The sequence below is a fragment of the Bubalus bubalis genome, chromosome 18 (genome assembly GCF_019923935.1).
Source record: "Bubalus bubalis isolate 160015118507 breed Murrah chromosome 18, NDDB_SH_1, whole genome shotgun sequence".
Taxonomy (NCBI): domain Eukaryota; kingdom Metazoa; phylum Chordata; class Mammalia; order Artiodactyla; family Bovidae; genus Bubalus; species Bubalus bubalis.
The window spans coordinates 61,813,490-61,841,449 of record NC_059174.1 but is presented as its reverse complement, the minus strand read 5'-3'; the positions used below and the strand labels follow the sequence as shown (position 1 = coordinate 61,841,449).

Below are 27,960 nucleotides of genomic sequence, written 5' to 3'. Positions count from 1 at the left end.
AGGATCAGGACATGAGACGGGAGAGGCTGAAAGGACAGCGTTTATTGGGGTCCAGGAGAAGCTACGGAGTGGGGCGAGGGGGCGAGGTCAAGGCTCACAGGGGACACCCCGCCCCCAGCCAAACCCCCCTTCCCCTTGGCGCTGGGAAGAACACAGACAAACTGACAGAGATGGAAAGACAGGTGCTACAGCAGAGCGAGGGATATCCCGGTGAATCCCACGCCCCACTCTTGAGCTCACAGAGCGGGGAATGACGTGGACTGGCCCCCACGCTGGAGGGAGGGGAGGAATGTCTGCCGTATTCACTCTGAGGAGGTGGGGTGCAGGCTGCAACCCGCACCCGCCCATTCCAGTGGACAGGGGGTGGAGTCTATGTGCATCCGAATCAGTCCATCCTATGGGGGGCGGGGGGTGTCGGATTCTGAACCAGCCTATTCTAAGTTTTGAGGGGCGGGGAAGATCATTAGGGTCCATCCATTCCGCAGTAGGGGAGCGAGACCGGGCAACTACCCTGGTCCTCTTTCCACACAGGGTATAAGTGACAGGGGAGGAGGCAGATTCCGGCTATATCTGTTATCTGGGGGCACCAGTGACTCCTGGTGGGTAGCATTTGGGGGGATCCAGGGAAATCCGGGGACATGGTTGCCCCCATTCTCCAGATCTAGGTGGTTGGAATGATGGCTCTTAGGAAGAGGGGCAGTCTTCCCTGGGGTGGGGAAGGGGGTGCCCATCTTTTATTATTAGGGCCCTCAAGAGGAGAAGGACTTGTGGAGACCCCTTTGTCATCCCCAGGTCCCCACATATTAGAGGCCAATTGACTTGGGGGTGCTGAGCACGTGTTCCAGGGGCCTCGAGGTTAGGAGTCTCTCTATAGATCCCGGACCCTTGAGGTTAGTCTTGCCGCCCACCAGCTCAGGGGCCCGTGCAGGTTCTGGGTGGTCCCCTGTCCTCCAGCCAGGGTCCCCTCTTCCCAGGGCCCGTGCCTGGCTCTGGAGGGCCAGTGGGGGACCTCCCTCGTGGTCCCTAGGTTCCCGGGGCCCGGGCCTTGAGTCCAGCCCGCCGGGGAGGGGAGGTCGGACAGCGGGGCGCAGGCCCGGCCGCGTCAGTCCATGCCCCGGTGCAGCTTCAGGTGTCTGGAGAGGTTGCTGAGCGTGATGAAGCCCTTGCCGCAGACATGGCAGGGGAAGGGCCGCTCGGCGCCGTGCAGCAGCCGGTGGCGTTTGAGGTAGCACTCGTGACGGAAGAACTTGCCGCACTCCAGGCACGGGAACGGCTTCTCGCCCGTGTGCACCAGCACGTGCCGCTCCAGGTCGCGCGGCGAGCGGAACAGCTTCTCGCACTCGGAGCAGCCAAAGATCTTCTTGCCGCGGCCTGAGGCAGACGCGGGCTCCCCGGACGGAGACTCCCCCTCGCGGGCGGGCGCTGCCACCGCCTCTGCGCTGCCCGCGCCTGCGCCTGCGCCCTCGCCGTGGCTGGCGCGCCGGTGCTCCTCCAGGGCCGCCAGCGCCGCGTACAGCGCCCCGCAGTGGCCGCAGCCGTAGGCCGCGGGGCCCGAGTGCGCCTCCAGGTGGCTGGCCAGCGCCGCCGCCGACGCGAAGAAGGTCCCGCAGTCGCACTGGTACAGCGTGTCTTCCGACGGCTCCGCGGGCGCCTCGCCGCCGCCCTCGGGGAGCAGCACCCCCAGCTCAGGCACGCCGCCCCCGGCGCGGCCCAGGAGCAGCCCGCCGTCCCAGGCTGGCTGAGCCTCGCCGCCCTCGCCGGCGGCCCCGGGGGCCCAGGCCTGCGCCGGGGGCGCGCCGGGGCCCTGCAGGTCGTGGGTCAGCTTGTGTCGCTCCAGCAGCGCGGGCGCGTTGAAGTCGCGCTCGCAGCGAGGGCACTTGAAGGGCTTCACGTCGGTGTGCGCCGCCCAGTGGGCCGCCAACTCACGGCCCTGGTCGAAGCGCCGAGCGCACGCGCCACAAGCGAACGGGGGCAGGGAGGCCGCCGCTGCGGCCGCCGCGGCCTCGGCTAGCCCCCAGCCCCCCGCGCCAGCACCTGCCCCCTCTGGACCCTCGCCGCCGGCGCCGCCCCCGCCCGCCCCTGAGCCCCCGCACACTGAGCAGGGCCCCACGTTGCAGCAGACCGAGCAGGGCGCGCTCAGGGCTGGCAGGCCTGCGCCGGGCTGCAGCGGGGACGGGAGCGCCCCACGATGCTGGCGCTTGAGGTGGCGGCCCAGGCTGGAGCGCGAGGAGAAGCGGAGCTCACAGACGAGGCAGCAGTAGGGCTTCTCACCAGTGTGGACGACCTGCAAGGGCAGGAGGGAGAGCCCGGCAGGGCTGAGAGTCTGGCCCTGGGGACAGAGTCTTGGCCTCCCGAAGCGACGCGGGGGAAGCCTCCGGCCAGGTCCACCGGGCCAGGATCTAGCTGCGACCCTCTCCTCATTTTCTGCGTCCGGCCATTGTCCGCATTCTTTTGGTCCCTCCAGCCTCAGGACTGGCTGTTCCCTTTTCCTGTTATGCTGTTCGCACGGCGAATTCCTGCTCTTCCTTCGGGTCTCAGCTGCACCATCACCTTGCCCTGACTTTCCTACCTTGTCTAGTAGCCCAGAGCTTTCCCCCTTTTCTCCTTCACAGCAGATGGTTATTAGTGCTGTTGCTGTTTTAACTTCCTTCCCCAAATCTCTTCCTTTCTAGATCACCCTCGCCTGTGAATTTGCTGATTGTCTACCTGGCTATGGACCACTTTCAATGGAATGTAAGTTCTCCGAAGGCACGGACTTTATTGATTTCATTCTGGTAGCCCCGGGGTTGGGAACTGGGAAATCAGTTGATAGATAATTGCTGAGTAAAGGAATTAAGTACATATATGGTAAATCTATCTGAAAAACGGTACGGGAAGATGAACACAAAGTTGCAGATGCTGGCATATGAGCAGAAGCACAGGACAGGGGAGGGGCAAATTTACTGTGAATGTTTTAGTTCCTGGGTTGGGTGGTGACTCAAAGAGAAACACCTCATGGTTTCACTGGACAGGATGCTTCGATGGGGAGGGAGGGAGAGAGAAATTCTCAGGGGCCAGCTGTCTGCTACTGCCCACAGTGGGTCTCCGGGACTCCGAGGGCAAGTCCAGCACAGCGAGGCCAGCCTAGGGCCGGCCTGCAGGACTCACCTGGTGATGCAGCAGGCCGGTGGAGTCTCGGAACCCCTTGGGGCAGGCGGAGCAGCGGTAGGGTCGCTCGCCGGTGTGCGAGCGCAGGTGGTTGGCCAGGTTGAAGCTGTGCTTGAAGCCCTTGCCACAGCGCGGACACGCGTGGGGTTTGAGCGCAGTGTGCCGAGCGAAGTGGCGCCGCAGATCCGAGCGGTAGCGAAAGCTCTTGCCACACTCACTGCAGTGAAACGGGACGCGGGGGGCAGCAGCGGGCGGAGCCGGGCCCGGGGCCGGGGCCCGGGCGGGGAGCGGGGGCGCTGGCAGTGGCGCGTCATCCATGGCGGCGCGGTGCAAGGGCAGTGGCGGGTGGGGGCTCTCTCTGGAGCAGGGAGACATGGAGGGGGGTGAGGGAGTCACCTCCCCATCAGCCTCCCCAATTAGGCTCCTTGGACTCCGAGACCTGCCACTTGTCCCTAGAAATCCAGCGAACTAACTCCTAAACCCCGCCCATCTGTCAAAGGCTACACCCACTGCTCTTAAAACCCCTCCCACTCTCCTTGGACCCCCCGCCCCCCACTCATCTGCCTATCTTCCCAAGCACTTCTAAGCTGGACTCCACCCTGCTCCAAGCCCCACCCACTGTGGTTAAGCCCCGCCCACTCGCGCTCAGGCCCCACCTACTCCTTCCAAAGTCTTGTTCCTGAAGCCTGTTGTATTTCTGAAAGCCACCCCCTCTCTTTGAAGATGAAAGTCATCTTCGGAGGAAGGCTGACATTCTTAGCCAATGAGAGAACAAAGATTTTGGGTTAAGGGCATATGAATCAACCTTCCAGGGTGACCATGACTATCCTCGAAAAAACCAACTGATTCTATTTCCATCCACAAAATAGGATACTAGGAGGACCTACCTCAGGAGGTGGTGAGGACTAAGCAAAATTGTGGCCACACGCGCCACGTGCTTACTGACCGCACAGTAAAGATTCAACAGCTAAGCTGTTTTGATTAATTGCTGTCTGCTAAATTCCTCCGAGCTTCCTCTTGAAGTCCCCATCTCTTCTCCAAGATCCACCTCCTAAATCCTGCTTTTTCCTTAAGCTCAGGCTTTATGTAAACCCCTTTCTTTCCAAGGCCACATCACTCTCCCTCTCTTGCCACCTCAGCCGTTCCTCTCTGACACTCTCCCCATCTTCTCTAAGTCATTTCACCTGCAGTTATAAAGACTTGCTATTTCCACTAAAGACGCCCCCAAATTACACGCTTAAACCCCACCCTCCTCCACTATGCCCATCACTTTCTGAAAGCTTCATCCCTCGACAAACTCCACCCCTTCTTCTAGCTCCTCCCACCTCCACACTGAACCCTTTTCCCCACTCAGCCTCAGTGGGGACCCTTCAACCTAGGGCCCGCCTACCAGTCTCCCGGAGCCACGCCCCTTCGTCAAACCTCGCCCCTTGCCCAAGCTCCTCCCACTTCGACCACAGTCCCGCCCACTCCCCAAGCCACGCCCACTCAGCCTCCTCGTAGCTATCGCTCCGCCCCGGCGCCGCTAAGCCCCGCCTCCTCCCCACCCAGTCGCCCGCGGGGCTGGCCCCCCTCCCCAGTCAGCTCGGGGACCCAGGCCCGGAGAGCCGGCCTTTTGTGCCCCTCCCCCCTGTCCCTGAGGTGCGGGCCCGGGAGCCCGGGGCGGGGGCAGGTCTGGCTGGGCCCGCGATCCGGCGAGTCCACCTTGCTCGCTCGGAGCGGGGTTTCTGGAGCCGTGAGGCGGCCCCGGGAGGCCGGGAAAGTCAGTCGGCTTTCCTCTTTAATTACTTACACCTCCCTCTGGGCGCCGACATTTTGGGCAGCGGGGGTAGCGTCACTTCCACCCGGGGGGCCCCTCGACTTCCGCCTCGGCTCCCTTCTCCCCCGCACTCCCTCTTCCTCCCGCCTTCTTGGCTTCCCTCCTCCCCGCCGCCCTCCCTTCTCCTTCTTTCCCGTCCCTTTCCCAGCTGCTGGAGGGTAGAGAAGCCAGGGCGGCGCCATCTTGGGTGAGGGCATGGGGAAGGGGCGGGACTTAGGGTGACCCTCGGCGCCATACAGACTAAGGGCAACAAGCTACGAGCGCGCGGCCTCATCCCGGCGTTGTCGACGCTTGTGGGTGTTAACAAAGATGAGGGCAGATTTGATTCCCTCGTCGCAGCCTCAGGCTTCTCCTGGGTAGGACGTCGAGTTGCATCAGGAAAAAACAGATATTGAAGTTCGCCGCCTGCGACAGAGACAGGAGGAAAGAGCGGGCTCCATCTTGTGCTTTACTCTTCCAGTGGGCTTTGAAGCCCGTCGAGCGCCATGTTAACTACGGGAACCCGCCGCCATTTTCCCGCTTCTCCTCCTTTTGGTACCTTTCTTTCATTGGGTCACCCGGCTGGGTCCTTTGTGGGAGGACGATATTTCTGTTTATGTAGGATGTGTTGGTACGGTAATTTTTTACCGCTCGGGGCCAGCGAGAGCGGCGGGTACTCAGGAGCGGCCTGCCGATGGGGACGTGAACGGCCCTTAGGACCCAGCGCGTGCCCTTTGTTCCCCGCGGGCCGAGCCTGGCCGGGCGGGGGCGCCGGGGGCGGGGCGTCCACTCCGAGGGGCGGGGCCGCGCGCGCGCCGCCGGGAGGCAGGGCCCCCCTCTCCCCCGCCCCTCCCGCACGCCGGCCTCGCGCCCCCGCGCGCGCACACTCGCGAGTCCAGGCGGCATGCAAATGAGGTACCCGAGAGGCGGGGGGCCCGGGTGGGGGGACGGGAGCGGGCGAGGGGAGGCCCGGGGCCGTGCGCGCCTGGAGCGCGCCCCCCACCTGCTCCGGCTCGCGCGACCGCCGAGGCGCGCGCGCCGACCTCGCGCCCCGCCGAGCCGGCCCTCCTGGCCGCGCGCGCGCGCAGACCCCCTTCCTGGCTCGGCCTAGCCGTCCGCGGCTCGGCGCCGCTCATTGGCCGCCGCCCCCGCAGGGCCCGCCCCGCGCGGTCGGGGCCGCCGGCCGAGCGCGCGCCTGCGCCCGGGTAGAGGAGGGCGAGGGTCTAGGCCCTGTTCCGGAGACCCGGGTTCTGGCCTAGGCACCCCCAGCAGAGGGAGCCGTGTGGTCACGGAGAAGTGGCTGCCCTTCTGTGGGTCTCACTCTGGGTGCCTGCTCTAATGGGGCGCACCTGTGTTTCTCGCCCTTCATTTTAGTACACTCTAGTTCCCTGGTCCCAGGCCCTGGTGGTGTTGCTGATGGTAGATCGTTTGGTGCTTATTACAACCGGCAACCCTGCTATGTTCATTTTACAGAGGTGGGAACTTGCTCGGAGAGGCAAGGCCGCTTGCTAGTTAGCAGAGCTGGATTCAAACGCAGGGCTAAGGGACCTCATGAGGTCCCCTGGGCTCATTTCTTATTACTCCCTGAGACACCGGGGTCCCTGAGAACAAGTCCTGACCCGGCCGCTTACCAGTGGAGGGAGTTGCAACTTGTGCCTTCGTTTTCCAAATTTGCAAAAAGGAGGTGATATACCTTTATTCAGAGGGTTGGTGTAAAGCTTAGTTACAAGCCATGATAAGAGCTAATATCTCCTAAGGACCTCTGTGTATGAAAGTGTTAGTCGCTCAGCCGTGTCCGACTCTTGTGACCCCATGGACTGTAGCCCGTCAGGCTCCTGGGTCCGTGGGATTCTACAGGCAAGAATACTGGAGTGGGTTGCCATTCCCTTCTCCAGGAGATCTTCCTTACCCAGGGATGGAGCTCGGTTCCTCTGCATTGCAGGCTGATTCTTTACTGTCTGAGCCACCAGGGAAGCCCCCTGCGTACTGAACACTTTACATATATTATCCTCATGGCACGTCTGTGCAAGTAGGTGGAAATACCCTGTTTCGCAAAGGCTTAGCTGGGGCTCAAAGAGGTGAGCGCCTTGCCCAAGGCCACCACACAGAGAGTGACAAGCTCAGGAATCTGAGCTCCAGAGCTCTGATCAAACCTCTGGCTCCAGAGCCCAGGCTCTTAACAGCTCTGACATACATCCTCATCCACAACTCAGGAACAGACAAGTCCCTTTCTTTTTTCTTCCAGTCGTGACACCCCGCCCCCTTCTCTCACCTCGTCAGGAAGAGAGAGAAAACATTTCTGAGGCCTCGCTGGCTCTTCTCTCTGTTCTGAGGCTCAAATACTGGCCTGCACCCTCAGTTGGACTCTGTCCCCCCAGGAGGAGTTTTCTTTATTTTTGCTGGTTGACCCTGAATGTCTAGGAGGAGTCAGGGAGGTCTGGGAGACGGCTATGGGGCTCAGGTGTTTAGCGACTGGTACAGAATTATCCTGCTATTTTACCCACTAGCTTGGCTTTAATTGCGCGTCCAAGCGGATGTCGGCCATGCCCTGGTCGCCGGACTGGAACCCAGGAAGTTGTCTGGGGTACTAGGGCTAGTCCAGACCACCCTGCATTGACGGCTGCCCCTCTCTTCTCTTAGCCCGGCTCCAGTGCCCAGACCCAAGTCCCCCACTGCTCAATGGACACCCCCAGCCCAGACCCGTGGCCTTCGCCTTTGCCTGAGGAAGAAGAGAAACCTCTGGCTTTACCGCCTCCTGTTCCCCGGGGCCGCCGAGGCCGAAGTCTTGGGGGGGCCACCTCCTCCCACCGGACGCTCAAGGCCTCCCTCCCGCGTAAGCGGGGCCGCCCCGCCAAGTCAGAGCAGGAGCCCCCCCTGGCACAGGGGGTGAGCGCCCCTGTGGGCAGCGGCGATAGCAGTGACCTCCTGCTGATCGATGATCAGGGTGTGCCCTACACGGTCTCCGAAGGGTCAGTGGCCGGCGGGCCCGAGAGCTCCGGCCCCGGCCCTAAGAAGGCGCCGCACTTCTGCCCGGTGTGCCTTCGGGCCTTCCCCTACCTCTCCGACCTGGAGCGTCACAGCATCTCACACTCAGAGCTGAAGCCGCATGAGTGCAAGGATTGCGGCAAGACCTTCAAGCGGTCCAGCCACCTGCGGCGGCACTGCAACATCCATGCGGGCCTGCGGCCCTTCCGCTGCCCGCTCTGCCCCCGCCGCTTTCGAGAGGCAGGCGAGCTGGCCCACCACCACCGCGTCCACTCCGGCGAGCGCCCCTACCAGTGCCCGGTGTGCCGGCTGCGCTTCATGGAGACCAACACGCTCCGGCGCCACGCCAAACGCAAGCACCCCGAGGCCATGGAGGCACCTCTGTGTCCTGCGGACCCAGAGCCTGAAGCGCAGTGGGACGACGACGGTATCCCGGCCACGGCAGGGGCCGACGACGACGAGGAAGAGCTGGAGGGGAAAGAGCTGGCCTGACCCACACCCCCGGCCACCGCTTCCCGGGCCAGGTTTAGAGCTTGGTGTGCCGTGGGCGTGGGGCCTGGGCAGCGAGGCCGGGACACCTTGTCTGGTGGTCTTCCCATTGTGGGAGTGGGCTGAGGGTGCAGACCTCAACTTCTGGATCTTGCTGCCTTCTACCACCCTCCCCCGGACTGACAGGCCTGTGGAGGCAGGGACTGTGGAAATAAATCTCTGCCTACTGCCCACTGGTGTGTGTTCCCTCAGGGTCCCAGGGCTGGCCCCCTTCTCCCTTCCAATGCCCTTCCGCCGCTGCACCACCCCCATGCGACGTGCTTCTTTAGCTTGGCGCTAAAGACTGGGTTAGGAGAAGCCTCTGCTGCCGCTCCCATCTCCAGTGGACCCCAAAGCACTCCCTTTAATGTCCACTCAAGTAAAACATAGAACCTTCGTTGCAAACGTGACCCCGAGTCCCCATTCCCCGCGTCATTCTAACCAGATTCCATTCTAATCAGCCACCACTTTGGCCCATCTCTTTGTTCTGGAGCTGTTTGCAGAGACACAACGGAATTAAGGGTTGCGTGCTGGACTGACCACTCCAGTGCTCTTGCCTGGAGAATCCCAGGGACGGGGGAGCCTGGTGGGCTGCCGTCTATGGGGTCGCACAGAGTCGGACCGGACTGAAGCGACTTAGCAGCAGTAGCAGCAAATAGATAAGGAGTGACCTGGACCTGCAGATCTCAGGACGTTGCGCAGTTAGGTGATGGCTGTGGGCGGGGCCTAGGATAAGGGGACTGAGGACGGGGAGGGGCTTAAGCAAGTGGGCGGGTTGGCGGGCAGAAACTGAGGGCGTTTAGAGGGAATGGATAGGGGGTTTATCCGACGGGAGGGGCTTCAAGGGGAAACTGCTGGAGAGCAAGGTGTTGGGACGGGTAGGACTTGAACTGTGAGGATGCTGAGCGGTGGATGTAACTGCTGTGCAGGCCAAGGGGAGAGAAGAGGGTCCTTAAGAGAGGAGTACCGAAGGAGAGTCCCAGAGGAAAGCAGAGCTTAGGAGGAAGGGCTGGAGAGACTTGGGCTTAGCTGCTTGAAGTGGGGCTGAGTTAGAGGCGAGGCTTAGAGCGAGTATACTAGAGGGGCCGTGTAAAATGTGGTAAAGCTGTGTGGTTCGAAACTTCAGCCTGCGTCAGAATCACCTGAAGGGTGTTTTAAAACGCAGGTCCCTAGGCTCTACCCCCAGGGTCTGTGATTCAGGGAATCTGGGGTAGGGGGCTGGGAATTTACATTTCTAACGAATTTCCTGTGGCGCCGCTGCTGCAGGTATTCAAGCCACACCTTCAGACCCCCTGACTTAGGGAAATGCTTTGGAAGTGCGAAACAATTGTACGTGAAAGCGGTGAGAGAGGCGGGGGCTTAAACACTGAGAGCGGAAAAGGCGGGGCTCACGCTCAGGGGCGTGGCTCGGCCCCAGAAGCTCCGAGAGGCGGGGGTTACCAGGGAGAGGTGGGCTTCCAGAGAGTGGGGGCCTTTGAGACTGGGAAGTACGGGGCAGACTTCAAGGGCTGGGTCGACGAGGGTGGGTTCTGAGGCGGTGAGCGGGAACTATGCTAAATAAGCTCCGAAAGAGGAGTCGTCGGGGCTGGGGCGGGGCTTAGGCGTTAATTTTGCATAAGGGGCGTGGCTTAACGAGGGGCCCCGGGCGTGTGGGCGGTGCCCTAAGAAGGGGCAGGCGCACTGCGCTCCGCTAGCCCACCGGAAGCAGGGCCGGCTTCCCCCTGTCCCTGCGGCCCCCGAGCCAGCGCGCAGGCGCACTTCCCCTTCCCGGTCTCCGCCGCCGCCTCCCCTTTCCGCTCCTCCACGCCGGCGCCTCGGAGACGGGCGCGATTTCCGCTTCCGGACGGGCGGGCAGGCGGGCGGCGCGGGGCTGCCGGGGAGGGGGAGGGGGTGGCACTTCCGGTCGGGCCCTCGGGTCTCCCCGGAGCGGCGGCGCCTCCTCCGCCTCCTCAGCCTCCTCCCGGCGGAGACCCCGGCGCCGGTGAGTGACGGGGCGCGTGGCCCGGGGGCCCGGGGGCAGCGTGGGCGGGGGGTCCCGCCCTGGCCCGCCTTGGTTCCCAGAGCGTTCCTATCAGTGCTTCTCGCGCCCGGCCCTCGCTGGGGGCCCCCCCCATGACTGCTCCCCCAGAACACTACTCCGGATAGCGCCCCATTACCGCCCCCCGTGCAGGACAGCTACCAGAGCGCTCTCATTCGTGGCGATCCCTCAGCTGCTGCCAGGGCCCCCCACTAAGGCTTTCTCATAGGTTCCCTTTCTACACAGCCCCCCCCCCCGTCTTTGCTTCCTGAAGGACAGCCCCCAAAATGCCATCGGCATTGCTCGTCCCCGTGCAGAGCAGCTGTCCGTGAACCCTCCCTTTGGTATTCTTGTAGGTTGCTTCGCAAGAGTGTGGTATTAGTGTTTTATAGCAGACCCCTATTCTCTCTGTCCACGCACAACAGCCCCCAAAGCTCCTAACGACCACCACCCGCCAACGCCCCTTTCGTTACTGTAAAAATACATTGCATTCTGATCAGCCGCCCAAAATACCTTTTTTCCTTTTCTCCCCCACCCCTCCCCGCAATAATCCCCCTTGAGAATATTGCTTTCGATGACCGACACCCTCACTCCCCCCTTCCATAAACAGCTCCCCCTAGAGTTGTGCTCTCACACACCCTCCCCACCTTCAGGTAGGAATAGCTGCCGGTTTAGCCCCAGGCTCCCCTGAAACCCCACCCCCCACCCCGCCCTCCTCGGGGTCAGCGCCTGTCTGGGGTCCTCCCAGGGAACCCCACGTGAGGCTTTCCCCTCAGCTCCTCTGCTCCTGGCCCTAACAGCTCGCATCCTCACCTGCAGCTTCTCCCCACGCCCCTTCTCCTGGACTCCCCAAGGAAGACCCAGCTTCGGCCGCCTCTTCCCTTGGACATGCATTCGTTCACTCTTCACCGAACGAATATGCACTTGCTGTTCCAGGTCCAGGGTGTACAGCGTGAAGGGGAGCGAGCCATACAGTCTTTGTTTTGTGGGTCTTTACAGTCTGGTTGAGACAGATCAAAAGCAAGTAAACAAGATCGGTGCTGTTTTCTGGGTTTTTCTGAGAGCCTTAAGAGCTACTTCAGAGGTGAAACCTGAATTAGCACAGGCAGCCTCGCCACGGAAAGGTCTGGATGAATTGTTCCAGGCAGAGGCCCTGAGGTGGCTGTGAGCGTGCTGATGGGAGGGGCAGCAGGGGAGGTGGTGAGGTTGGAGCAGAGGAGTGGAAGGGAAGATGAGGGGGGAGACGGTGTGATCTCACAGGGCTTCAGAGGTGGGGGCATTGTGATCAGTCACTTGGCCTTGGTCAGCTCTGCGGAGCCCAGAGCGTTCTTCATTTGTTCATTCTTTTCCTTTGTTCAACAACTGTTCAATGAACACCTGCTACACACTGGGGATGCAGCAGAGAACAAAACAGACAGCCCTGTCCTCGTGGAGTGCATATGCCAGCTCTGGGGCAGACAATTAAAGAGCAAAATATAGATACTTGTGTGAAAGAAATACAGCAGGGTAAGAGCATAGCAGGGCTGCAGTGTCAGAGGAAGTGACAGGAAGGCCTCTTTCAAGAGATCCCTGTCCCCCCAGCACCAAGAAGTTAGATCTGTGTGTAGACTCCTCTCCTGGACAGCTGCAGTCCTCCGGGGGGGATGAGGGGACTCCTTAATGCTCACCTCTCCTGGGAGTGAAATGGTTAAGAGCATGAAACCTGGCTCGCACTAGCCTTCATATCTCTGAGCAGACCACTCCCTATTTCCAGGCCTCATTCATTCACTCATTTAACACATTTGTCGAGATAGGCCCTGTTCTAAGTGCTGGAGCTAGACCAGTGAACAAGTCAGATGCAAAATCTTGCCTGCTTGGAGCCCACCTCCAGGAGGGGCAGTCCAGCAACAAATAGAACATACGTGGTGGTACTGACTGGAGGGCATGGCAACCCACTCCAGTATTCTTGCCTGGAGAATCCGCATGGAGCCCTGTGGGCTGCAGTCCATAGGGTCGCAAATGCACACACGCATGCACTGACTGGAAAGGAGAGAAGCGAAGGAGGCTGGGGTGAGCAGGAATGTTGCTCTGGGTGACAGGTCACAGTGGTCTTGGAGCACCCTGTTGAGAAGACAGCATCTGAGCAGACGTGAAGGAGATGAGGGGGTGAGACAGCTATATGGATGGGAGTCCCAGCCTTCCAGGCAGAAGCAACAGCCTGTGCAAAGGCCCTGGGGCAGCGATGGAGCCGGCATGTGGCCAGAGCTGCCAGGAGGCAGCTGGGGCTGCGGAGGTCTTCTCTGACCTCCTCTGAGATGTCACTGCAGGTTTTGAGCAGAGGAGCAACAGTGACATGGTTCGGTCTTAGTCTTCTGTCTACTAAGTAAGAACAATAATAAAGCTTATCTTTTTCCTTTTTTCGTATTTATTTGGCTCAGTCGGGTCTTAGTTGTGGTGCGCGGGCTCCGTAGTTGCGGCATGTGGGATCTTCATTCCCCAACCAAGGATTGAACCCACTTCCCCTGCATTGCAAGGCAGATTTTTAACCACTGGATCACCAGGGAAGTCCCAGGAATGCTTATCTTGCAAGTCTGTTGTGAGTGTGATTGAAACAAGACACATAAAACAGTGCGGTGTTGGTAGCATGGAGGAAATGTCAGTGGCTAGTCCTAGCGTTGTGTGGCGGCAAAGTGAGTGGGCAGAGTATTTCCGGCACAAAGTGGAGTGAAGGCTTTTTAAAAATTTTATTTTGGAGAGAGATATTGAAAGACAGCATGGAAATTCCCTGGTGGTCTAGTGGTTAGGACCCCATGCTTTCACTGCAGGGGGACCAGGTTCCGTCCCTGATCAGGGAACTAAGATCTTGCAAGCCATGAGTTGTTACCACAAAAATAGAAAAAGATAGATGGCATGTTGTGAGGATAACAGCATGTCCTCTTGAACCTCATCACTGGCCTGCGATTCCTGGCCCTGCCACTTGGTGGTGGTATGACTTTAGGAGATTAATTGACCTCTCGGGCCCTCAGTCTCTTCCTCTGTAAAATGGGGTTAATAATCTGAACCATCTTCTACGGTTATTGGGAAGACTCATTGAGTCAACACACATGACGGATCTAAAAGGGTACTTGCCACGCAGGAAGCACTCACTCGGGCCCCGTTACTGTGTGTCATTGTTATTGTCATTACAGATGAGAATCTCATCACAAGGCAGCTTTATTGCACCAGCATGGCCCACAGGTCTGGGCATCAGGGGCCTGGAATCCAGTACTTGCTTTCCCCTCCTTGGGGAAATGACCCCTCCCACTTCTGTTTCCTTCCTTGTGCAATGGATCCAGTCATGTACAGGACGTTAGGAGGCATCAGGGTGATGGTCCACGTGAAACCCGACAGACAGTAAACACGAGTTGCTAGGACTGTGATTGCAGTTGCTGTGGGACTCCTCCTTGGGAGGGGCTGCCCCCTCAGGCCACTGCCCGAAATACACCATACATCTCCCCTTAGAAAGACAGCAGTTTAAGACTCAGGTCCCCGGAGACAGGAAATGTGGCTCCTTTCCCAGTGGAAATAGTTGTGAGTCCGGTCAGTTTTGTCCTTCAGTCCCACCGCCTGCATCTCAGCCGCAGTCCTTAGGCATCTCACCTGCCTTGGAGGCCCTCTTCACGACATCATTCCCACCAGAACTCATCCTCCTGGGTACACCTCGACAATATCAGCTCCATCTCGGCTAAATGCTGCCACCCCCGCCCCCGCCAACCCCGGAAGTACTGTTCAGCACAGTCGATTCCCTTTATTCAACGAATTTATATCAGCAGACACCAACAGCTATGTTTGCCTCTGAGCCCAGCTTTAGCTGCATCTAACTTTTGTTACTTTTCCATTTTTGTCCATCTGATTTCACACTGGTGATGAGGGAGGGTGCTGTTTAATCCCCACATTTCAGCAAATAACTTACCGAGTAGCCACGCTGCGCCAGGCGCTGTGCTAGGTGCTGGGTGCCCAGTGGTGAGCCACACAGGCCAAGTGTTCGCTGTCTTAGGCGAGGAGAGCCGACAGTAGAGACAGCAAGAGGAAATATGCGCAGTATGTTGGCAGCAGTGGCTTTGGTGAAAAAAGTGCGGCAGGATGAGGGGCGCGTGAGTGGTGGGGCGAGGGACGCACGTCCCCTCTCCTGGAGGCGACATCGACCCGGAGCAGAGACCTCAAGGGGGTTAGGGCAGGGGGCGTGGGGTCTGGGGACAAGGGTCTAGGCAGGAGGGAGCAGCCTCACCGCCATGTGTTCAGGAAGGTAACCCCCCTCCCACCCGGCCCCTGTAGAAACGCCCCTCATAACCCAGAGAGCGCCCCCAAAGTAAGGCTCCTGTCCCCCCAGTTCCACCCTCACCTTCCTCCTCCTCGGGGAACCACCTTGTGCGTGCGCGTCATGGCAAGGATTCCGAGGGTGCTGGCCTGGGGGAGCGCCCCGCAGCCTTAGCTGTGTGCTTGGGGTGGGGCGGGGCTTCATCCCGGGACCCGGCCCCGCCCCCGCCGGGAGCTTCCTACCACCACCACCCCCCCCCGCCCCCATCCTTCACATGCCTCCCCACGGTCCCCTCCCCAGCCCACTCTAGCACTGCCTCCCGGACTCGGCTTCGCACACAGGCTTCCACCAGCACCTGGCCACGCCTTTGCTCCTTCCGGAGATCAGATTAACCAGCCGAGTGTGAAGGGCATGGGCTGCTGAATCGCACCCAGGGACACCAGGAGCTGGAGGCTAAAAATTCTGACCTCCGGGCAGGGGTCGGGGAGGCACTCACCTTTCACCTGTCTGGGGACAGAGGCAGCCAGACGGGCCCACTGACCCCTGGGGTGGTCTGGCCGCAGGGCCCGGGCCCCAGCGGAGGGGGGACAATGGCTAAAAAGCACGCCTGACCGGGCGGGCCCTTCTCCCCGTGGCACTCCACCCGCTCAGTGGAGGCATTTCCCGGGGCCTCTGGTGGGTGTCAGGCTGAGATCAATTGCAGGGGACACTGGATTGAGGCAGACGGATGCTGGCCAGCTGCAGTCTGGAAGGAGAGGTCCTGGAAAAGTGCTTCGAGAACAACTGCTGGGTGGAGGGAGCAGGAGTTGCCCCCAGGGGCGAGGGCGGGAACCCCGACTCCTGGACCACCTGCCACCAGGCTCCTCCCAGGCGCGTGATGCCCATGAAGGTACACGTAGCTCCAGGGACTGGGCCAGCGAGCTCTGCCAGCCAGCCCCCTTAAGTCCCCCTCCTTATGGGGGTCAGCGCCCCCTTTACAAGCATAGGTCAGGACGGGGATGGGGCTTAAACCCTGGCCCGGCATGTTTCCTACTGTAGCTTGTTTTTCCTCAGGCCGGCAGCGCCTCCTTCCTACCTGGTAGTGCAGGAACTACCCACACGGCCCTCGTCCCAGCTCTCCCCCTGCCCCCCCCTCCCCCAACCCTGTTTGTCCTGACTTTGTGTTCCTACTATGAGGACGAGAATCCCCAGAGGGCACCGAGTGTCCACCGGACCCACCAGAGCTTGTCGGGTCCTCGCAGCAGCCCTGGGAGACAGGGACATGCTTTGTCACCTCCACGTGTAGATGGGGAGGGTCAGGCACAGAGAGGTTCAGGAACTTGTCCAGGGTCACACAGCGAGAGGCTAGCAGGGCATCGTGGCTCCACAGGCCACCCTCTTAACCACTCTGATTGAAACGGTTCTTGTCTTTTGGCAAAAGCAGAACCTGAGGGGTTTGGGAGCACAGGGCTTGGGCTAGTGCGTGTGTGGTGGTGGGGGCTACAGAGAAGAGGGCCTGGGTGACCCAGCCTCGAGGCCTGAAAGTGTTTGCACAGGGGCCTGAGACCAGAGTCTGAGAACAAGGTGTGCCGGCGGTGTTGGGGATGGATGGAGATGTGTGGGAACCGCGGGAAGAAGGGAGAGGGGGAATCTCTGGAGGAGGAGGGAGACGAGGGCCAGAGAGGTCGCGAGCAGGGGGCGGCAGGCCGAGTGGGAGAGATCAGTCATCGTGCCAGCGGAGCCCTGGGGGAAGACCACTCGGTGCGGGGGAAGGACAGAGGGACCGACGGGCGAAGACGGATAGTGCGGGGGCCCGGCTGGTGCGTGTGGCTCTTTTAGTGCCCGCAGCTAGGGGACCCCGCGCGGCCCTGCCTCCTGAGCCCGGCTCTCCTCTCCGCAGGGTCCCCCATCTCCCCGCCGCCCAGGATGGAGGCCAACCCAGCGGGCAGCGGCGCCGGGGGCGGCGGGAGCGGCGGCCTGGGGGGCGAGGACGGGGTCCACTTCCAAAGCTACCCCTTCGACTTCCTGGAGTTCCTCAACCACCAGCGCTTTGAGCCCATGGAGCTGTACGGGGAGCACGCCAAGGCGGTAGCTGCGCTGCCCTGCGCACCGGGGCCCCCGCCACAGCCGCCGCCACAGCCGCCGCCGCCCCAGTACGACTACCCGCCCCAGGCCAGCTTCAAGCCCAAGGCCGAGGCCCCCTCCTCGTCGTCCTCCTCGTCCTCGTCCTCCTCCTCGTCCTCGTCGTCGTCCTCCCAGGCCAAGAAGCCCGACCCGCCACTGCCTCCCGCCTTCGGGGCACCGCCGCCCCCGATCTTCGACACGGCCTTCCCTGCCCCGCAGTGGGGCATCGTGGACCTCTCGGGCCACCAGCACCTGTTTGGGAACCTGAAGCGCGGGGGGCCGGCCTCCGGGCCGGGGGCCGCCCCGGGGCTGGCCGCGCCCCCGGGGACTCCCGGGCCGCTCCCCGCTGCCTCGCAGGCGCCGCCGGGTCCGGCGGCGGGGGCAGCAGCCTGCGAAGCGGCCAAGGACGACAAAGGCTACTTCCGGCGGCTCAAGTACCTGATGGAACGGCGCTTCCCGTGCGGCGTGTGCCAGAAGTCCTTCAAGCAGTCCTCGCACCTGGTGCAGCACATGCTCGTGCACTCTGGCGAGCGGCCCTACGAGTGCGGCGTCTGCGGCCGTACCTACAACCACGTGTCCAGCCTTATCCGCCACCGCCGCTGCCACAAGGACGTGCCGCCGGCTGCGGGCGCCCCGGTGCCGCCGCCACTCCCGCCGCTGGGCTTGCCAGCGCCCGCCGCGCCCTCCTCGGCGCCCCCTGGGCCCCCGGCCGCGCCCACCGACGGCAGCGCGGCCCCCGCGGGCGCGGGCGTCGGTGTGGCCCCTCCAGCGGGGACGGCGGCGGGGGGCGGCGACGGCCCGTTCGCCTGCACGCTGTGCTGGAAGGTGTTCAAGAAGCCCAGCCATCTGCACCAGCACCAGATCATCCACACGGGCGAGAAGCCCTTCTCGTGCTCCGTGTGCAGCAAGAGTTTCAACCGCCGGGAGAGCCTCAAGCGCCACGTGAAGACGCACTCGGCCGACCTGCTGCGCCTGCCCTGCGGCGTGTGCGGCAAGGCCTTCCGCGACGCCGCCTACTTGCTCAAGCACCAGGCGGCGCACGCGGGCGCTCCCGGGCCGCGGCCCGCTTACCCCTGCGAGCTGTGCGGCAAGTCCTACTCAGCGCCGCAGAGCCTGCTGCGCCACAAGGCGGCGCATGGCCCGCCCGCCGCCCCCGATGCGCCCAAGGACGCGGCGGCCCCCGGCGCGCCGCCCGCACCCGCCTTCCCGCCGGGGCCCTACCTGCTGCCCCCGGACCCGCCCGCCTCCGATGGCGAGAAGGCGGCGGCCGCGGCGGCCGCGGCGGTGGTGTACGGCGCAGTGCCCGTCCCGCTGCTGGGCGCCCACCCGCTGCTGCTCGGCGGGGCCGGCCCCGGCGGGGCTGGGGGCTCGGGCGCCAGCACGCCCGGCAAGACGTTCTGCTGTGGCATTTGCGGGCGTGGCTTCGGGCGCCGCGAGACCCTGAAGCGGCACGAGCGGATCCACACGGGCGAGAAGCCACACCAGTGCCCGGTGTGCGGGAAGCGCTTCCGTGAGTCCTTCCACCTGAGCAAGCACCACGTGGTGCACACCCGCGAGCGGCCCTATAAGTGCGAACTCTGCGGCAAGGTCTTCGGCTACCCGCAGAGCCTCACGCGCCACCGCCAAGTGCACCGGCTCCAGCTGCCCTGCGCCCTGGCCGGGGCCGCCGGCCTCCCCGCCGCCCAGGGCGCCGCAGGGGCGGCCGGCCCGAGCAGCTCAGCCGCGTCTGGGGCCGCCGCGGACGGGCTCAGCTACGCCTGCTCGGACTGCGGCGAGCACTTCCCGGATCTCTTCCACGTCATGAGCCACAAGGAGGCGCACATGGCCGAGAAGCCCTACGGCTGCGACGCCTGCGGCAAGACCTTCGGCTTCATCGAGAACCTCATGTGGCACAAGCTGGTGCACCAGGCAGCCCCCGAGCGCCTGCTGCCGCCTGCGCCTGGCGGCGCCCAGCCCCCGGAGGGCTCCGGCGGCACCGACGCGGCCACCGTGCTGGACAACGGGCTGGCCGGGGAGGTGGGGGCAGCCGTGGCGGCGCTGGCTGGGGTGTCCGGGGGCGAGGACGCTGGCGGGTCCGCGGCGGCCGGGGGCAGCGGGGGCGCCAGCGCGGGCCCCGAGCGCTTCAGCTGTGCCACCTGTGGCCAGAGCTTCAAGCACTTCCTGGGCCTGGTGACCCACAAGTACGTGCACCTGGTGCGCCGGACCCTGGGCTGCGGCCTGTGCGGCCAGAGCTTCGCGGGCGCCTACGACCTGCTGCTGCACCGGCGCAGCCACCGGCAGAAGCGGGGCTTCCGCTGCCCAGTGTGCGGCAAGCGCTTCTGGGAGGCGGCCCTGCTCATGCGCCACCAGCGCTGCCACACGGAGCAGCGGCCCTACCGCTGCGGCGTGTGTGGCCGCGGCTTCCTGCGCTCCTGGTACCTGCGGCAGCACCGCGTGGTGCACACGGGCGAGCGCGCCTTCAAGTGCGGCGTGTGCGCCAAGCGCTTCGCGCAGTCGTCCAGCCTGGCGGAGCACCGGCGGCTGCACGCTGTGGCGCGGCCCCTGCGCTGCGGCGCCTGCGGCAAGACCTTCCGCTACCGCTCCAACCTGCTGGAGCACCAGCGGCTGCACCTTGGCGAGCGCGCCTATCGCTGCGAGCACTGCGGCAAGGGCTTCTTCTACCTGAGCTCCGTGCTGCGCCATCAGCGCGCGCACGAGCCGCCGCGGCCCGAGCTCCGCTGTCCCGCCTGCCTCAAGGCCTTCAAGGATCCCGGCTACTTCCGGAAGCACCTGGCGGCCCACCAGGGCGGCCGGCCTTTCCGCTGCTCCTCCTGCGGCGAGGGGTTCGCCAACACATACGGCCTCAAGAAACACCGCCTGGCGCACAAGGCTGAGGGCCTGGCGGGGCCGGGAGCGGGGGCCGGCCCGTTGCCCGGGAAGGACGCCTGATCGGGGAGTGTGCCTCCCCATCGCCACTCCCATCAGACGTCCCCTCCCGGACTCGCCCCTCGGGGGCGCGGACCTCCTCCTGCCGGCCCTCCCATCCATCATCCTTCCGAACTTAAGACAGACTAGTCTCCTCCCCCAAGGCCCATGTCGTGCAGACCCTAGCCTGCCTCTCTCCACCTGGACCTCCCTGGCCCTCTCCTCCTCCTATCGGACACTGAACTCGACCCTCCGTCCACCCCTAATGTGTACCCCTCTCCAGCCCCACTGCCCTAGCAGCCTGCAGCCCCCCCAGTGATCTGGGTGGAGCCGGGTCTGGACGGCCTCTCCCCCTTCCCCGGCAAACTGGCCGGACAGCGGAGCGTGAGCGGTTCGGGAGGGCACGGGGTGGGGGCCTGGGTGCTCTTGGTTTGTGGGGGTGGGGGGCGGGGGGCAGACGCGGCTTGTACAGAGCGGAGAATAATAAATCTTATCAACAGGGCCGCTGGAGTCCCTTCTTTCGTCCCAGGGGAGGGGGTTGAGTGCTGACAAACGGAAGGCTGAGAACTTCGGCTTCCTGGAATGGTGACTTCCCAGCACCTTCTGCCTTGCCCTGCCTCTCTCTGCTTTTCCTCAATCAGCTGGTAGTCACTGAGGCTTCACCATGTCCAGGCTCTGGGCTCCCAGTGGAGCACGTGCAGAACAAGACAGGTAAGTCATGGCTCTGGGGAACCGACCAGGTACCTGGACCCTGTCCCCTTCAGAATGCTTTTGTGGTTTGTTTATTCCACGGCCAACATTTCCCCAGGGCCCATCTGCCCAGTCCTTTGATGGACATGGGGAAACATTGGCACCAGTGGGGAAGAACCTGCTTGCCATTGCAGGAGTCGTAAGAAACATGGTTTCGACCCCTGGGTCGGGAAGACCCCCTGGAGGAGGGAATGGCAACCCACTCCAGTATTCTTGCCTGGAAAATTACATGGACAGGAGCCGGGTGGGCTGCAGTCCATGGGGTTGCAAAAGTTGGACACGCCTGAGTGACTTAGCACCGGAAAACACAAAGTGGACACGTTCCTGGCCCTCAAATGAGCCAGAAGAGAGCTGGTGAGCCAGGGCTGTTTATTATACAGCCCATTTACAGGATGCCTCCTTCCAGGGTGACTTCGTGGAACTCCAGAAGCCCTTTCACAACCCTCATTTTGGTCCTCAGAGCAGTGAAATATATGCCCTGTGAGGCTGACTTAGCCCACTTGTCAGACGAGGATGCTGAGGTCCCCGAGATGAAAGGCTCCAAGGATACCTAGCAGGTTCGTAGTAGCCCTGGACCTACAGTCCTGGGTGCCTCAGGACTGAAATCTGGAGACCAGCTCAGGTCAGGGCTCACTGCCTGGGTGAGTCCAGTTTGACCCACTAGAGGGCAGGAAGCCAGTGTGGCCATCTTGCTCTAATGCCAGAGACCCAGCAGGTGACAGACCTGGTGTGGGACTCAAAGTGAGTCACATGGATGCTGTAGAGTGGAGTCTCCCCGGGGGTTGAGAGCATGGCACACTCTCTGCATCAGACTGGAGGGGCTAACCAGGCTCTCAGGAGGAGCAGGACATCCAAAGGATGACAGGGCCGTGGAAGCTTGCCAGGTGATGTGGGCATTGAATTCCAGGTGGAGGATTAAAGCGTGTCCAAGTCAACCCAGCTGTTCCAGCCAATTTTGAATAGATTGGTGTGGCTGGAGATGCCGAGGGTCGGGGACTGGCTCCTGAAGAGCCACAAATCCCAAACAGCGGAGCTCGGATGACCTTGGAGGCAGGGGTTGGAGGCTGGCAGCCGCTGGATCTGAGCCGCTGATTCCGGTTTAGCCCATGGGAGGGAAAAATAAAAAAAGACTTGGCTGCCAAACTTTGAACATGGAGCAATTTTACATATGGGGACTTGCCTGGTGGTCCAGTGGTTAAGACTCAGAAACCCAGTGCAGAAGGCCGGGGATCAATCCCTGGTCGGGGAACTAGATCCTACATGCACAACTAAGACCCAATGCAGCCATGTTAAAAAAAGAGAGAGAGTACACATAATATAAACAGCAATGCAACTTTTGAAAATTTGGAAGATCTAGCAATGTGGTCTGCATCCGCCCGGGGCCAGGTAGTCCTTGCTCTCTTTGGACGTGGCATGTATTCTCTAAAGTGCTGCAGCACCATCGCATCCCGTGTCAGTGGTCCCATTTCACCTCGCTGGTCCTGGTGTTTCTCCTCAAAACCCCACCACCTTCCTCACTCACATCATCATGAAGTGCCTATAGGCACTCACATTTGGGATCCCTCCTCGCGGCCACAAGGAGCTGGGGGTTGGTGACAAGGTGGGGATCTGTGTTTCCAAAGGGTGGGTCCAGGTGGCCACAGCCTGGAGAGTGAGGAGGGCGGGGCCCCGACCTGTGAGACTTGTTGGCTTGGTCTTCAAGGGTAGTGATGATGAAAAGAAGCGTTCAGATTCCAACAACAGGAAATCGATAAGGGATTAGACGGATGGGTGAAGGGTGAAGATGGCTTAAGGAACCCACCAAGCTGTGTAGCTTGGGTGGTGATGTCCACACCAGGGGCATCTCCTTGGTGAAAACAGAATTCTCTTTCATCTATGGGATGTCTTGTGGGGGTGTTGGGTGAACAGGAAGAGGTGTGAGTCCTGGGCTCCCCTTCCTGAAGCATACCAATCCTGGGAGCCCCTTCATATTGCCGAACTTCCCTGACCCCTAGTTCCACAGCTGAACCGCATAGCTTCTCTGGATAGCCAGAAACTGTCCACCACCAACACCTCCCCTGACCACCCCCTCCCCGGTTCTAAAGATGAGGAAACAGAGGTTTGAAGAGAGTCACAACTCACTGCTGGGGACAAGACCCCAGGGTAGCCCTCCTACCCACCCCCCAAAACAAGATCAACATAGAGAAACCCTTCAGAAATTCCTTTAATAGGAATAGCACTGGAGGCCTCCCACATCCAGCCCCCAGGTCCTCCTCTGCCCCTAACCCAATGACTCATCTCCTGCCCCACACCCACCACAGGCCCTCCAGGACAGCTCCATCGGCATCCACCAACCCTTCCGTGGGATAGCCTGGGACCGGCCTGTAAGCTGTTTGCTCCCACTTGGTAGTGGAAGGGAATTAGATCCACTGGGGGCTACTTGGTAGCCCCCCGGGAGGGCCTGGGCTCTGAGCCGAGAGCTTTAAGAGGGGAGCAGCAGCTGGCTGAGTGTGGGCCATCTTTTTAGTTGTCTTGAAAGAGGAGTCTGGCTTAGGGGAGGGACCACCATGGGAGCACGGGTTGGGCTCCTGGTGTCAAAATCCTTAGGGTCAGGCTTCCATCCTTGACACTGTGACTCGGGGACCCTTTGGCTTTAAGGTGACAGGGTCCCAGCTTCTTTATTGGAGGATCCAGCGGGCAGACTGAGGACAGGTGGGCAGTATTAGGGTCAGTGTGATCCAGTGAGGTAGGCGAAAGGGTCCGGCCTGGATCCCCCTGCCCCAAGAAGTGCCCAGGCTCTGCTGCGACAAGTGATGTCTTGCGCAAGGACAAGCCATCAGGGAGGCGGACGAGGCCATGACATCCAGCCCAGGTTCCTAGCACCCACAGGGCTGCCACTGTGCCTTTCTGGGAACCACACGCAGGGGCTGTGTGACTTGTGAGCGTCCTGAGCCCGGCTGTCCGTGTGCTGTCCCACGCCGGCCGCTCGTGGCCATCTCTGCGAGCTCTGATGTCACCCCACCCCGAACCTCTCCTCATCCTCCCTAGCCTCTCTTGCCCACCCACTCCCCCCTTGCAACAATGTGCGCTCCCAGACTACTGGTCGACCTCCACCTTTACTCTGGCCGTCTCCCCATGCCCCTCTTCAGGAGGGTTCCCTGTCCCACACCTGCTCCCCGGCCCCTCAGCCCCCGGTGCCAGCGGGCCCCCAGAGTCCCCCGGCCTCGGCCGTGGACGTGGGTGCGCTGATGCTTGCGGAAGTTGGAGGAGTTGTTGAAAGTGCGGTCGCAGAGGCTGCAGCGGAAGGGGCGCTCGCCAGTGTGGATGCGCGCGTGGACGCTGAGCACCGAGGACTGGGTGAAGCCCTTGCCGCACACGCCGCAGTGGTAGGGCCGCTCGCCCGTGTGCACCCGCTCGTGGTCTAGCATGTCTGAGGAGCGGCGGAACGGCTTGGTGCAGAACCTGCAGGCGAAGGGCTTCCCCACCGCCGCGCCCGCCGCTGCCGCCGCCAGCACAACCTCCGACCTCTCCGGGGGCGCCCCGGGCCGCTGCTCTGGAGTCGCCGCCGCCGCCTCCGGGGGCCTTCGAGGGGCCCCCGGCTCCACCCCGTGTCGGTGCTGGTGCCGCAGCAGAGGGGCCAGGGCCTTGAAGGCCCGGGGGCAGAGGGCGCAGCGGTAGGGCCGCTCGCCGGTATGCAGGCTATAGTGGGCACGGAGGCTGGCGGGGCCGGGGCAGCTGTGGCCACACACATGACACCGGCTGGGGTCCCCACCCTGCCCGCCACCCTCAGCCCCCGCCAGGTGACCATGTTCATGGAACAGCAGCTCGGAGACCAGCCGGAAGGCAGCCGGGCACAAGGCACAGTGCAGAGAACCTGGCTCCGGGGGCTCGGGGACCAGGGTGGTGTCTGTCACCTTCACCACCTGGATCTGGATGAGGTCACTCGGGGGGGTGGCCGGGCGGCCATCATCATGCACCAGGACCTGAGTGGGGAGAGGGAGAAACAGAGGAGCCTGTGGACTCTGCCACACCCCACCCCCAACACGCCCCATTTATTAAAATGCTCTCTGCAGCCTACTGGGCCCCTCGATTTCTAGATTCAGCTCTCTATCCTCCGGGATTCTGCCCTATGACCATCAAGGCTTCCCCTCCTGCCCAAAATACATCACAGATCCAGCCATTTCTCTCCTCCACCTGCACTTAAAAGCCAATCATCTCTTGCCAAGTTTCCTAACCCTCTGAATGTCTCTGTGCCTACGCCTGCTCCCTTATAACCCACCTCCCCAAAGCAGCCCGAATGACCTTTTGAAAAATGGAAATCAGACAGCAGTCATTTTCCCACTCAAAACTGTCACATGACTCCAATTGCACTTAAAATCCCAAACCGTCATCTAATATCCACCGTGACCCAGCTCCTGCTTCTCTCTCTGACCCCAGTGTAACTATAAGCCGGTACACAGCTGACTGCTCTCGTCTAAATTTAGCTCCCCTACCCCCCACTCTCTCAGCTCACTCTTTCCAGATCACAATTAAGTCTGGTTTATTGTCTCTCTTCCCTATTCCACTGCGCGCTCCAAAAGAATACAGTTTATGTATTCGTTCGCCTCTCCATCTCTCTGGCCCAGGTAGGACTAGTAAATATCTGTTGAATGAATGAATGTCCTCAGGTACTCTCCTATCCTGAGCGCGTGTCCAAAGTCACCTGGAACAGTCATTTCTTCCTCCACCCAAATCCTCTCTTGGGCATCAAAACGCATCCCTCTGATCCCTGCAGAATCATACCCCACCCCAGCGTGGATGCCCCAGCTATAACCCCACACCCTTGTCTTTGAGGGTCACCTTCCCAACCTACCAGGTTCGCTACCCCTAAAATTTAGGAGGCTCCGCCCCCTGATTAGACAAACTCCATCCCCGGGAACTCCTCTCCGAACTCATCAACAGCTCAGATGTCCCACCCACCCCTCCTCGGGGTCCACCCACCCAGGCCCCACCCACCACCCTCATTGGCTCCACGATAACCCCGTCCCCTCGCCCACCGAGAAGCTCCGCCCCCAGAGCCGGAGCCATAAATGCCACCCCCGCCCCGTCCTAAGCCCCGCCCCCAGCCCTGCGACCTCCTGCCATCTCGAGTCCCCAGTCTTGGCCCCTTCCTCGCCCGCACCACGTCCGGAGGTTCCGAGGATCGCGGCTCCGGGGCCGTTGAGCTCGGACTCGGGGGTTCCGGGCGCGCGTCGGCCATCTTCTGCCCAGGCCCCGCCCCCGAGGCCCGTGGTCGCCTCGGGAGGGGGCGTGGCCTGGGAATGGCGTCAGCGCCTCGGCGCAGGCGCACTGGAGGATTGGGCGGGGCATCCAGGGAGCTGGGAAGAAAGAGGTGAATTTCTTCTAATCACCTGTCAGTGCCCTCAGGAGCCATTCTGCGTGGTGCACTGGGTGCCAGAGAAACTAACTCGAATTTCTCTTTTTAACCTGTATGAGTAGGCTCTGGCAGTCAGTTGACACTGACCAGAATTGAATGATTTTTCTGTTTTCATGCTACAAATTTTTGCGGTCACCTCCTCTGCATGGGTTGCCTTAACACAGTGAGACCAAGTTTACCAATGTAAGGATTTTAAAGTCCATTTGCAGAAATACAGTCATCAAACAGCCACACTGGTCGTACTGGGGTTTGTTAGCAAAAGTCCTTAGGTGGTATGATGTTTGGGAGGAAAGAGCCCAAAGATGGGTTTTTACAGCACCAAGGACAGGGCTGCCTTAAGAGTCCAGTTCATTCTGTGGCCTGGTTGTGTGACTTTGAAGGGGTCGCCACATTTCTCAGGGTCGTGCCTGCATTTCTCTCACGTACAATGTAGATGGTTGTAAAACCCAATAAGAAAGAAATTTGCAAGATATTTGGATTGGAGCAACTTTAAATTGTTTTCTTGGGAGAGCAGGGGCATCAGTTCAGTCGCTCAGTAGTGTCCGACTCTTTGCGATGCCATGGACTGCAGCATGCCAGGCTTCCCTGTCCATCACCAACTCCCAGAGTTTACTCAACTCATGTCCATCGCATCGGTGATGCCATCCAACCATCTCACCCTCTGTTGTCCCCTTCTCCTCCTGCCTTCAATCTTGGCCAGCATGAGGGTCTTTTCCAATGAGTCTGTTCTTCACATCAGATGGCCGAAGTATTGGAGTTTCAGCTTCAGCATCAGTCCTTCCAGTGTATATTCAGGACTGATTTCCTTTAGGATGGACTGGTTAGATCTCCTTGCAGTTCAAGGGACTCTCAAAAGTCTTCTCCAACACCACAGTTCAAAATCATAAATTCTTTGCTGCTCAGTTTTCTTTATAGTCCAACTCTCACATCCATACATGACTACTGTAAAAACCATAGCTTTGACTAGATGGACTTTTGTCGGCAAAGTAATGTCTCTGATTTTTAATATGCTGTCTAGGTTGGTCATAGCTTTTCTTCCAAGGAGCAAGGGTCTTTTAATTTCATGGCTGCAGTCACCATCTGCAGTGATTTTGGAGCCCCCCAAAATAAAGTTTGCCACTGTTTCCCCATCTATTTGCTGTGAAGTGATGGGACCGGATGCCATGATCTTAGTTGTCTGAATATTGAGTTTTAAGCCAACTTTTTCACTTTCCTCTTTCACTTTCATCAAGCGGCTCTTTAGTTCTTCTTCACTTTCTGCCATAAGGGTGGTGTCATCTGCATATCTGAGGTTATTGATATTTCTCCTGGCAACAGGGGAAGAGATGCTAAACATGACGATCGTTCCTAAATTCTGCTTTTCCTTCTGGGAACATGATAAGGTTGCATTTTCCTTTGCAATTAGACGTGGCCTTGTGATTCTGTTTGCCCAATGAAATATAAGTGGAAGAGATGTGTGTCAACTTCAGCACAAGGTAAGAGCCAGCTCAACTATTGATCACTTTCCATTCCTGCTGTTCTGTGCTTGGGAACTTGTAGGGTGAAGTGAAGTGAATTCATCATCCTGAATTCCAGAATATGTGTCTACAGCGACCAGAACCTGATGCTCATCTTCCTTAGATATATAACATTTAAAATAATCATGCGTTGTCTAAAGCCACTGAGCTTGGTGGTGTTTGTTACTGCAGAAGGATCTATTGACAGATGAATATATGGAGTCTTTTATTAATATTATCTGGAACCATTTCTGTATACAAAAAAATATCCAGAATCATAAATAGCTCCCTGTTCTCACTAATAAACAAAGACTGTACAACTTTACAGAAGCAGTCTAAGCCCTCTGTGTACCCCTCCCCATCGATTTCCTCCTTCCCTTCCCTGAGAAAGGTTATTAGATTCTGCATCTTTTGTTTACCATTCCTATGCATGTATGTCTTTCTATTTTGTTACATACATGATGCAATGTGATACTGTCCTGTACATTTAACACCTCTAGGATAAATGGTGTCATTCAGTGCAATCTTTTCTCCCCTCAACATTGCTTTTTTTATATTTGT

The 27,960-nt window shown here is 60.5% G+C and overlaps 4 protein-coding genes across 11 annotated transcripts; 2 read left to right on the top strand and 2 right to left on the bottom strand.

Annotated features, from left to right (window-relative positions):
* Positions 1-22: 22 nt before the first annotated feature.
* On the bottom strand, positions 23-5,163 carry FIZ1 (FLT3 interacting zinc finger 1). 2 transcript variants are annotated; one of them, XM_025269632.3, is made up of 3 exons: positions 4,940-5,163; positions 3,148-3,505; positions 23-2,284 (listed from the first exon to the last, which is right to left on the bottom strand). In XM_025269632.3, exons 1-3 carry the CDS (start codon positions 5,161-5,163, stop codon positions 1,103-1,105), a joined length of 1,764 nt encoding a protein of 587 aa, XP_025125417.2. In that variant the 3' UTR covers positions 23-1,102. The 2 variants fall into 2 exon arrangements, with proteins under 2 accessions (XP_025125417.2, XP_044786846.1); XM_044930911.2 differs by lacking the exon at positions 4,940-5,163 and adding an exon at positions 4,035-4,757.
* ZNF524 (zinc finger protein 524) lies at positions 5,018-8,650 on the top strand. 5 transcript variants are annotated; one of them, XM_006064031.3, is made up of 2 exons: positions 5,018-5,153; positions 7,586-8,650. In XM_006064031.3, the coding sequence occupies exon 2, from the start codon at positions 7,625-7,627 to the stop codon at positions 8,420-8,422; it is 798 nt and encodes a 265-aa protein (XP_006064093.1). In that variant the 5' UTR covers positions 5,018-5,153; positions 7,586-7,624; the 3' UTR covers positions 8,423-8,650. The 5 variants fall into 5 exon arrangements, with proteins under 5 accessions (XP_006064093.1, XP_006064092.1, XP_006064094.1 ...); XM_006064030.3 differs by lacking the exon at positions 5,018-5,153 and adding an exon at positions 5,361-5,500; XM_006064032.3 differs by lacking the exon at positions 5,018-5,153 and adding an exon at positions 5,370-5,576.
* A 592-nt stretch (positions 8,651-9,242) lies between these two features.
* ZNF865 (zinc finger protein 865) lies at positions 9,243-20,257 on the top strand. Of its 3 annotated transcripts, XM_044930910.2 has the most exons (3): positions 9,353-10,439; positions 11,295-15,640; positions 16,631-20,257. In XM_044930910.2, exon 3 carries the CDS (start codon positions 16,657-16,659, stop codon positions 19,780-19,782), a length of 3,126 nt encoding a protein of 1,041 aa, XP_044786845.1. In that variant the 5' UTR covers positions 9,353-10,439; positions 11,295-15,640; positions 16,631-16,656; the 3' UTR covers positions 19,783-20,257. The 3 variants fall into 3 exon arrangements, with proteins under 3 accessions (XP_044786844.1, XP_044786845.1, XP_025125415.1); XM_044930909.1 differs by lacking the exons at positions 9,353-10,439; positions 11,295-15,640 and adding an exon at positions 9,243-9,336; XM_025269630.2 differs by lacking the exon at positions 11,295-15,640.
* Positions 20,258-22,693: 2,436 nt separating this feature from the next.
* Positions 22,694-25,796, bottom strand: ZNF784 (zinc finger protein 784). Its single transcript, XM_025269634.2, is given in 3 exon segments — positions 22,694-23,708; positions 23,711-24,470; positions 25,649-25,796. Coding segments are annotated over 3 exon segments (963 nt in total). The 5' UTR covers positions 25,727-25,796; the 3' UTR covers positions 22,694-23,583.
* Between the last annotated feature and the right edge of the window lie 2,164 nt (positions 25,797-27,960).